General features: G+C 37.0%; 1 protein-coding gene across 5 annotated transcripts in view; it reads right to left on the reverse strand.

The window, feature by feature from the left end:
- Positions 1-11,215, reverse strand: part of NCBP1 (nuclear cap binding protein subunit 1) — a 38,894-nt gene that overhangs the window by 9,037 nt on the left and 18,642 nt on the right. For all 5 annotated transcript variants that reach the window (XM_017527847.1, XM_017527849.1, XM_037738239.1 and 2 more), the window contains 8 exons: positions 8,901-9,011; positions 7,897-7,961; positions 7,311-7,373; positions 6,981-7,055; positions 4,765-4,868; positions 2,413-2,535; positions 1,341-1,443; positions 450-543 (listed from right to left, as the gene is read on the reverse strand). In XM_017527847.1, coding sequence (XP_017383336.1) covers positions 450-543; positions 1,341-1,443; positions 2,413-2,535; positions 4,765-4,868; positions 6,981-7,055; positions 7,311-7,373; positions 7,897-7,961; positions 8,901-9,011 — 738 coding nt within the window. The remainder of the gene's footprint in view (positions 1-449; positions 544-1,340; positions 1,444-2,412; positions 2,536-4,764; positions 4,869-6,980; positions 7,056-7,310; positions 7,374-7,896; positions 7,962-8,900; positions 9,012-11,215) is intronic.

An 11,215-nucleotide genomic window follows, 5' to 3' on the forward strand; every position in this document is an offset into this window, starting at 1 on the left:
ATACTAATACCTATTCAAAAAAAGTTAATTTCAACAAACCCCAGAAGTTAAATGTAAAACCATATTTTATCATTAAAAACTCAACTGTTTTCTGAAATTTATTTCAATGTTTCTTTATAATACACAATATACATCAAGGTTTCTCAAGGTTTGAGAAATCTGGAGCTTGTATTTAGAAACTGGATAGACCAGACAATAAATCTTTTGCTGAACATTTAAAGTATGTTGAGATATTACAGTTCAAAACCAAATCATAATAATGCTTGCTCTTTAAAGAATGAATCAAATGTCATTACTCCCACAGCACTGAAAAAATTTTACTTAAAAACCATTATCTAGGCAAAGTCAAATTTCATGTTTTACAAACAAAACAATGGCAATTAAAAAATGGCCTTATTTTTATGCCTATACAATCAGAGCCTCAACGTGTGTATTTAAGTAATTTTTACCTGTGGATGGTTCCTCCAGACCTCAAACATAACTCTTAGCACATGTAACTTTCCTTCATCACTTTCAGCTAAGGTTTTGAAGACTTCATGAAACCTTTTGATAATGGTGGGGAAAAAAGAACCATATACACTTACTCATTAAACATTTTAGTGTTTTCAAAGCCTTTCAATGTTACTGAATTTATAATGCAATATGTAAATGCAAAATAACTATTAACCATTAAGGATGCAAAAAGCATGATCAGAGATTTACAGTTTGTAAGGAAGCTGTCATAAAATCTTAAGACATTTATAATACACTACCATTAGCCCAGGACTACAGTTTACAAGAATAGCTAAAGACTAAGCAACTGTCTTCAAACATGGTGAAATATTCAAACTGCATCTTCTGTGGGAACACTGCAAGTACTACAAAGCCTTGGAAGTTGAGATGGGGTGAGATGTCCAGTTTCTCTGCTCAGCTGGAGGAAAATCTATGTGCTCTTTCTTCCTTTAGACTGTCTGACAAGTTAAAACTATATCCGTCTTTAGATGCCAACCTTTGCGTGGCTCCCAACAATGTAGCTGATTCTGATTTCTTCTTACCTTCCTTTGGGAAGATACTTAGGGTGGAAACTTCCAGCTGCATATATGACTGTCCTGAAGATCTAGGTTTTCACTAGTTTCTTTAAATGTCTATATGAAAAAAAGCACTTACCATGTACATATGCAAACTGTACAAACAGACTGATAGAAGCTTTAGGATATAGATTTTAGCTACCACAAACCACTCTATCCAATTAAACATTAAGATCTTCATATTCAACAATCTTAGTAAAAATTACTATACCACTGGTGTTCACCAAGCAAAGTTCCAAACCCTCAAGAAAGGCTGTGTACTCTTGTACGTACTTTGCAAGAGCACTAAAGGAGTGGCTGAATGATTTGGCTGCCAAATGTAGCAGAGTCTGTACAAAGACCTCTATTTTCAATGGGTTAAAACTGAATCCTTCATCTGAAAAATATTTTACAGTAAAACAGAAAAATGTAAGTACAGCAATTCTTTGGTGCCTTACCTTAAATGCTAAATAGACGGTATGCTCACATTTATACACAGACATTTGTGTAATGTTTTTTAATACTAACAATAAAAGACTGTCACTGATTTCAAACACTGAAAATATGAAATCACATGTAATCTTAATTCTTAGTTTTATGTGACTGTTTTAATTCTATGATCGATTCCTTGAAAAAAAATGACATAGGTTTCCTTATTCATATTCTCCATAATATGGCAAGACAATATAATACCCAAAAAACCCCAGTAAAACCTTATGTCTTAAGATGTCTGACAATGTCTAAATTTAACGCCATCATTTTGGCATAGGCTTTCTAAACACATTTTCTCTAATATAATACAAGTTTCTTAGATATATCCAAACAAAATCCCAGTAATAAATACCCAAAGGCCACTAATATCATATTTTGATTAAGTAGTTTTTCTATTTGCATATCCATGTATTGATTCAGGCAACTGTATAAATTGTTAATTTTCCCACCCTTGCTCAGAAAAACCCCTAAGATTCTGGTTGAAATTACATGGTACATAATTCAGTCAATGTTAAGCATTATTACTCTAATAGCTTAACCTGGAGACAATATCCAACTTTACAACACACCAAGTCTTTCTATTCAGGAACCTCTCTACGATGAAAGCGGGGTTGTTTAAAAAACCTTGAATGGTAGCATATTTCATTTGTATTTACAATGAAGTTTATATTCTTAAGTAAGCTATTTCACAGAAATGTTAGGATCTCTTTTTATATATGGGAAAATGCCTGGGATTCTAAGAACAACTAACAGTCTGAACAAGTCAAACAGATATAGATATATTGCTTTATGAGAATCATGTTGCCAGAGCTATGTTTATGCCTTAACTTGGCCTATACATAGTTCCACTCAAGAAATACTGAAATTCCCTTACCGTCATCATCATCCTGGTTAGGATTTGGTACATCTTTCAGAATGCTGAAGATTTCATCATTGGTTGCCTTACTTTTAAAGGCAACAGCTAAACAGAGGGCAACAGAATGTCCAGGAAGAGAATCTAAACACAGAATGGGGGGTAAGCAGAATGACAGATCAGGATTCAAGACTATTCTTATGAATAAATAACTGAGAAAAATTCTTTAAAATTCTTCCTTTCAAAATAGGATGTTCTTTATCCCAAGGATAATATTTAATCTGTATAAAGATACCATATGTGAAAGTTTCTTTTACCCATGCTTGCCCAGAAAACCCCCTAAGATTCTTATTTTTCACCTAAAAAGGGACAATTCTCATTTCAACAATTCCTTAAGAACACTTAGCTAAGTAAAATTCAGAGTACAAGGGGTGCTGATCTTCCTCCAGATGAGTGGTAAGGAGAAGACTGGACACAGTTAAACTTTTAATGCCCTCAAGTCTCCTGGGCCCAAATGCCCAGAAACAACATACTTCTTTTTTATTTTGCCAACATCTGCTTCCTCCTCCTTTCCTCGGGACAGTGGAAATGAAGTCTGAGTCTCAACAAGGTAACAGCTGCCAACTTTAGAGAGGTGTTTTCGTACTTTTCTTTTTTGCTGAGTCCACAAGCTTCAATCTATGTAAGTCAGATGCTCATGTGATGGGACTCCCTGTGTTTACTATTGGTTACTATCAGTTGAGTCCTTATTATAAAAATTTGTGCTAGTACATACTGCAAGGCATCACCAGAGCAACAAGAAATCTGCTTCTAATGTAAGGTAGACAAAGAGGTAACAAAAAAGGCAATCCTGTCATAGAATATGAGTTACTGGAATGAATAAAGTAGATTACAACAGTCATATTACACCTGCTGTTAGCTTTTTTTCTAAAAGAAAAAGCAAAGAAAAACTGAATCCCCTGTCACCAAGGGGTCTACATTCTAGCTGGGGAACCAACATATTCACATTAGACACAGCCAGAGAGCAATATAAAACTGGCGTGCTAAAGGTTAAAAAATATATACAACAGTTGAGCTTCGGCTAGACCCTAGAAAGATGAAAGGAAGTAAAGTTAGAAAGGGCTTTCCAGACTGGGGTAATGGCAAAGCTAAGAACAAGGAATATGGGAAAAAATTAAAAAAGAACGTGGGCCCGGCAGAAGTAGAGGTCCATTTGGGGAGAAATGAAAAATAATGAAGTAGGAACAAGGGTTATGAAGGCCTTGAATGTTAAGCTGAGTTATTCCTATGCGGAAAAAAGAAAGCTCATTCTTCAACTAAAGTCTGAGCTTTCTGATAGCAAAGACTGTACCTTATTATTCTCCGAACCAGTACAAGACATAACTTAAAACCTGGCACTTCTAAGCGCTGCATGAATTTGTCTATGATTTGCCAAAAAGCACAGTAGCTAACAGCATGTCCACTCAGTTAGTGCACCTATACCTGAATTTGGGCTCTACCACTCAGAAGCAATCTCATTCTAGCTTGACCTCTTGGAAGCCATTTCCTCACTGTAGTTTGATAATCATATCTATTTTTCAGAGTTGACATAATAAAATATGAAATGTACCAGGATCAACAGTTCATTTCAAGAAGACTAGTAAGGTCAGGGACAGAGTTGGAGAAACAGGCAGACAGTATGAAAAGTAAGGAAAAGCAGAGTTTCAAGATGCAAAGAACCTTTACACAACATGAAACGGAAGTGTCATGGAGAAGCTGTGTTAAGTGTAATCTGCAAAAAACAAGTTGGAAAAACTCCACACCTAACTCTACCAGTGATCAACAATGTACAATACTTTACCTTCATTAAGTGTAAATACTGTGCAAAGTACAAAATGGCGCATCAAATTATAGTCCCTAATTTATGGTGCAATTTCAGAGATTATGTGACTAAAAGGTAAGAAAATCGTAACTAAGAATTTACTTTTAAAGGCATACTGCCACAGAATATGTACATCTATGTTCCCAATACCACACTTGAATAAGAATGAATTCAAGTAATTTCCATCACCATGACAATACACATTTTCAGTTTAGTAAGTTCTAACTATAAATTTGTCTCGCTATACTTAACACATTCAAAAGAGAAAAACCAATTAATAAACCTAATAAAAATTAGTCTCTAAAAAATTAGTAACTAATTTTATCACAACCGAATCCTCAAAAATGATGACAGGACAAATAAAACAGTGGCTAATGACAGACCGCCATTCAAATGCAGGAAATATAAACCCTAAGAAAGGAAAAAGTGCAATTCTCCACCTTAAACAACTGACTTCAGATATACTTGAACTGGTACCTTTTAAAGACAGAGGGATTTGTTTCATTACTTACTGCTGCTTTCATCTCCATACTTGTAAATGCAGGTTGGGTTTGCAGGACATAGAGCTGAGAAGGTAGGAGGAACAATATCTAATATACGCTGATGGTAAGACAACCTACAATACAAATAACAGCCTCAGAAAATATCGTTTATCAGCCCCATTCTTTGGTAACACCCAACTTACCTGGAAAGTCACAATCTCCAACAACTTGGAACTCAGCTGACAACCAAAAAGTGAAAGGGTTTTGAAAAAAAGTCCTTTGGGCTTTTGTCTAAGCCAGCACACCAAATCTCAGGCATATGGCAAAACTTACTGGCTTTCACTGAGGTGTGGGTGAGTGAGCTCATGAGCCTAGTGGCCAAGGATGTGGGATGATGATGGGGTGTAGTGACATCTCCATGCTTTGGAGACTGGCTATATTGTATCAAATAAATAAATATTGAATATAATGAGAGCCAAGTTTCTTACTGCCCGAGAAGGTATTTACAAATCATGTTAGAGAAGTGTAGAAATAATAAGGTATTGAGTTGGAATTGGAGGGATATATATACACACACAGGTGGACATAAAAATAGTTATGGATGGATGGATGTGTGCCCACCAAGAGGCTTAGAACCAATGACATCCCAATGGCAATGAGCATAGCAAGTGCCCAATCTTGGCTCCTAAATACCATATTCTATTACTCTATTACTAGAAACTAGGGCTCTATGAATAAATAGATGATCCCCATGATGGGGCAAGAAAACGCAAGATGATCCTAAATATGTTGTTCTAGAAAATAAAGAAATGCTCAATGAATGGTGGGGTACGTTTAAAAAATGAAAAAGGACATATAGAACTTACCAGGGCTCCTCATGTACATAACACAGACAATTTGGGCATCAAAATGAATGACCTTCATAGTTTATAGCCCATTGAAAGAAATATAAATTAATTAGTCCCTAATGATATATAAATAAAGGAAGAAATAAATAGGGAGGAAGGACAGCTCTTTCTTACAGTAGAAGGCCCCCTGATAAATGTAGAAGAAATAGTGGAATGAGAAAATCATCACTTGGTAACCATCTTAGTGGTGGCTGCTAAAAGCAGGATGGAGATCTGATGAACAGTTTAAAACTTCAGACTATCTCCCACAAAATACTAATGAATTCTACTAAAGGGAAAAATGGAGAGGTAGAAAAAGCTGGCAGAGAAAGGTAGGGAAAGCTGGCAGATATTGACATGATCAGGTGATCAAGATTAACATTACCAGTGGTGGGAATCATGTGCCTCTAGATGTGAGGCACCAAGAACATTAACAATTTAAGACCTCAGGCTGCTCATAAGGAAATATCAGAGCAATCCAAGTAAAGTCTAAACTCTTTAAAACCAGTAAGAACACAAAGATAGAAAAAGCATAAGTGTTCAGGACTGAAGGAATCTGAAGAGAATAACAACTCAACATTACACATGTTCCTGGATAAGATTCCAGACCAGACAGGAAATACATACGTTGGGATGGCTGGCAAAATTTCAGCAGCACCTGTAGATTATGTAGTAGGATTGTACCAGAGCTAATTTCCTGGCTATATGCTAGCTAGGTAGGAGAGTGGCTTTGTTTTGGAAGATATGAAGTCAACAGCTATGGAATGTACCTGAACAGGATATAGAATTATTTGTACTGTTGTGGCAACTTTTCTATAAATCTGAATTCATTTCATATATAACTTTTTTTTTTTTTTGGAGATAGAGTATCACTATGTCGCTGAGGCTGGAATGCAGTGGCGCAATATTGGCTCCCTGCAACCTCCACCTCCTACGTTCAAGTGACTCTGCTGCCTCAGCCTCCTGGGTAGCTGAGATTGCAGGCCTGTGCCACAACACCTGGCTAATTTTTCTATTTTTAGGAGAGACGGGGTTTCATCATGTTGGTCAGGCTGGTCTGAACTCCTGACCTCATGTGATCCACCCATCTTGGCCTCCCAAAGTGTTGGGATTACAGGTGTGAGCCACTGCACCCAGCCTATAACATCTTTAAAAGTACTGGCTTAATTCACATGGAGTCTATATGGCATGGTTGCCTAATTTCTTTAGCCTAAATCTTGATTAAAAGTGCGATGGAAGATGAGTAAGTGGATTTTGAATCCAATATTCTGAACATACACCACAAATGCAGAGAAGAGAAACAAATCCTCCCAAAGAAGTTAAAAGACCTAGACAAAAGAGAAAATACAAAAAACTTACCTCATACATTTTTCTAGAACTTCTCTTACAAACTTTGGTTTGGGACTTTCGGGATCTTGACTAAGACAATCTGACCTAATGAGGAAATGTAGTTTTATCAATTCTTACATACCATCTACACTTATACCCATTTATACTATAATTATCTGTTAACTTATAACAACTTAGAAGTTATGTTAAGTTATAATTGCACTTATAACTATCTGTACTTAACTATACAAATAATTTCCTTCCAAGAAATTAAATATTTCAGACACGTTTATGTTACAATTTTAAACACTAGCAGTTTTCTGACTACAGAAAGGAAGGATAAAACACACCACCACTTACCAATCTTCCCAGCTCCAACGGAACTGGAAGTTACTTAGATGATGAGAAAACCAATTAATAAACCTATGTAGAGGAGGGGGAGGTGGGGAGAGAAAAAAAATGGCTGTGATTTAGAACATAAATTTATAGAAACCTTCAAACAGATAAAACTCAATTTTACAGAGTTAATGAAAAGCATATTCCCCTACATACAGCTTTATCTCCTACCGACCCTCTTTATCCTTTTTAGGTCAATGACATATACATTTCTAGTACGTGTTTTGTGTGGGCACCTAGTATGTTATTATTTAATTCTCACGACTTCCAAGGTACATATTATTTTCCCCATATACATGAGGATGAAATTGAAGAAAAAAAAAAAAAAAGATTTAAGAAATGGTGGCCAGGTGCAGTGGCTCATGCCTGTAATCCCAGCTACTCAGAAAGGAGGCTGAGGCAGGAGGACTGCTTGAGCCCACAAGTTCAAGGTTATAATGTGCTATGCTCATGCCACTGCACTACAGCCTGGGTGACAGAGCAAGACCCTGTCTCCAAAAAAAAAAAAAGAAAAGAAAAAAGAAAGCTTCAGATAAAGCGATTACTGTACCTGTCTACACAGGTGGTATTCATTGTGTCCAAACGCATGTATAGCATTTCCGTTGCCTGTGCAAGCTGTGAATTTAGGATAAGGAAAACTGTTCTCTACCTTTATCCCAAATAAGTTGTAACAGGCAAAAATAGAAACAAAACATTTCCCTTAAGTCTTTATAATCATTAATGTTAAACATCTTTTCACACAATTGATCTTGTTTTTTTACAGCTTTGAAATATCAGTGATGTATAATGAATTTGACCTGCATACACTAGTGAAATGAAGATAATATTTTTATCACCTCCCAAATTTCCCCATGCTTCTCCAAATGCATAGGCATACACTATTTTATTGTGCTTAGCAGAAATTGCATTTTTTTTTTTTTTTTAAAACAAACAAAGTCTGTGGCAGCCCTGCACGAGCAAGTCTACTGGCACCATTATCCCAGTGGCATATATTCACTTCATGTCTCTGTGTCACATACTGGTAATTCTTACAACGATGCAAGCCTTTCCATTGTTAATTGCTGCAATCTCATAATAAAACTTAAAAAATAAGAAGCTGCTTTCTATGGATGAGCAAAGAAAGTAGTTTCTTGAGATGAATTAACTCCTTGTGAACACTGCTGAATGACAACAAAGGATTTAGACTACCATAGAAACTTAGCTAATAAAGCAGTGGCAGGGTTTGAGAAGATTAATTCCTTCAAATTTCGAGTGTGGGTAAAATGCTGTATCAAACAGCAATACATGCTTCAGAGAAATCTTTTGTGAAAGGAAAAGTCAATCTATGCGGCAAATTTCATTGCAATTTTTGAACTTCCTGACCCAAATAGTGAATTATGTATCTACAGATACATACGTATTTATAGACATACAAGTACATACATGTAATACACACAACACACTTCAAAAGCTACTTTCTTTTACTGGCAAAATTTAAACCCATAAGCAGAAATATTTAATAATCTTTTAAGACCAGGCCAAAGAGATTAAGTTTAAAAACAAAGGGAAGGATACAACTTGGGGTAGAGAGCCAGGCTGAAGTTTGCACAGTTCAATGAGAAGTGTTGTGTACATCACATCAATGTGAGGAGGTGCTGGAAGTTGAAACAGCTCTGCAAAGATCACCTACAAAATAATCATGAGCCATCATTCAATTCAACTGTTACCTTTGCACTTCTATTAGAAAGACCTTAACATTCTAAATCTGAGCTCTAACTCCATGACATTTTAAATGAAAATGGAATTACTTTTTAATATTTAAAATTATGCTCTTTCAAACACAAAAACCTAAAATTGAAACTGTAATGAAAAGTTCTACTCTCTGCAATCTGATCAAATAAAAACATATGACACTAATGCTTATTTGATCTATACTCCTCCCAGAAAACTATGCAATTAAATTCCAACTTTGAAAGTATCAGTTGAGACAAGGAAATACAGCTTTTTGAGGGGCTCAAAAGATCCATGACAGTTTCATTCCTGTAAGTAGTAAGAACTCTTTGGCCGGGCGCAGTGGCTCACGCCTGTAATCCCAGCATTGGGAGGCCAAGGCAGGCAGATTACTTAAGGTCAGGAGTTCAAGACAAGCTTGGATAACATGATGAAACCCCGTCTCTACAAAAAATACAAAAATTAGCTGGGTGTGGTGGTGGGCACCTATAGTCCCCGCAACTTGGGAGGCTGAGGCAGGAGAATTGCTTGAACCCAGGAGGCAGAGGTTGCAATAAGCTGAGATTGTGCTACTGCACTTGAGCCTGGGTGACAGAGCAAGACTCCATCTCAAAAAAAAAAAAAAAGAATCCTGTTAGATTCTGGGGACAGGAAACAAGATAATCAAGTCATTCCACACTGTTATTTGAAATAGATGCCCAGATCTTTCTGGCAATCCAAGGCTTCCTTGCTATGCCTCTTATTCAGAAGCTTCCTTCCCACCTTCTCTGTGTAACTGGTGGACCATCTGCCTAGAATTCTAAAGCCCTAGTCTGCATCCTTTACTCTTACCCATCTCTCACACTTCTACACTTTGGTCTAATGAATACCTATAAATTTTGCAGATTTAAAAATGACATATTTTGCATTTCAAGCATGTCACTGAAATGAGCCAAGTTTACAGCGTTAAGTATACACAAGTTTTGTAAAGAAGGGAAATACACAGTACTTTTTTTAAAAAGCACAAAAGTGCATTATTAATAAAATGTGAATCTTAATACATCCTATCAGGCCCGGTTAGCTTAGTCAGTAGAGGATGAGACTCTTAATACATCCTATCTATGCTCTCTCTTTCATGAATGCTAATTTATTTATTTTGAGATGGGGTCTCACTCTGTCACCCCATCTCAGGATGGAGTACAGAGGCACGATTTCGGCTCACTGCAGCCTTGACCTCCTGGGCTCAAGTGATCCTCCCACCTCAACCTCCCAAGTCGCTGGGACTACAAATGCACACTACCATGCCTGGCATTTTTTTTTTGTATTTTTAGTGGAGACAGGGTTTCGCTATGTTGCCCAGGCTGGTCTTGAACTCTTGGGCTCAAACTATCAGCCCGCTTCAGCTTCCCAAATTGCTGGGATTATAGGCATGAGCCACCGTGCCCGGCCCATGAATACTTTTATATATATATAAAAAAAAAATATGCAGTGGACCGGGCATGGTGGATCACGCCTGTAATCCCAACACTTTGGGCGGCCGGGGCAGGCAGATTACGAGGTCAAGAGTTTGAGACCAGCCTGGCCAATATGGTGAAACCCTGTCTCTACTAAAAATACCAAACTTAGCCAGGCGTGGTGGTATACACCTGTAGTCCCAGCTACTTGGGAAGCTGAGGCAGAAGAATTGCTTGAACCCAGGAGGTGGAGGTTGCAGTGAGCTGAGACCATGCGACTGTACTCTAGCCTGGGCAACAGAGCAAGACTCCGTCTCAAAAAATAAATAAACCAAAAACAAAATAATAACGCAAAAAAAGAAATAATGCAGTTAACAGTTTGACTCCTGTCAAGTGAACATTTTCTTTTTTTATATACATCTCTATAAAGTATTCAACTGTATATTAACATCAACATTTGTATGCGTTAATATGAAGTCAAAAGTGTTGCTACTCTATTTCTAAACTGCTTGGCTCTTTAGATTTCTAAGAATAAATAATGATTCATCTCTACTTTGTGTTACAGGAAATAATATACTAACCAACTGCATGCTAGTAATGAGGCCAAACACAATTAAAGATATGTGTCTGGCCGGGCGCGGTGGCTCAAGCCTGTAATCCCAGCACTTTGGGAGGCCGAGGCGGGTGGATCACGAGGTCAAGAGATCGAGACCATCCTGGTCAACA

Source organism: Cebus imitator, unplaced genomic scaffold (assembly GCF_001604975.1).
Source record: "Cebus imitator isolate Cc_AM_T3 unplaced genomic scaffold, Cebus_imitator-1.0 Scaffold51, whole genome shotgun sequence".
In the NCBI taxonomy this organism is placed as follows: Eukaryota; Metazoa; Chordata; class Mammalia; order Primates; family Cebidae; genus Cebus; species Cebus imitator.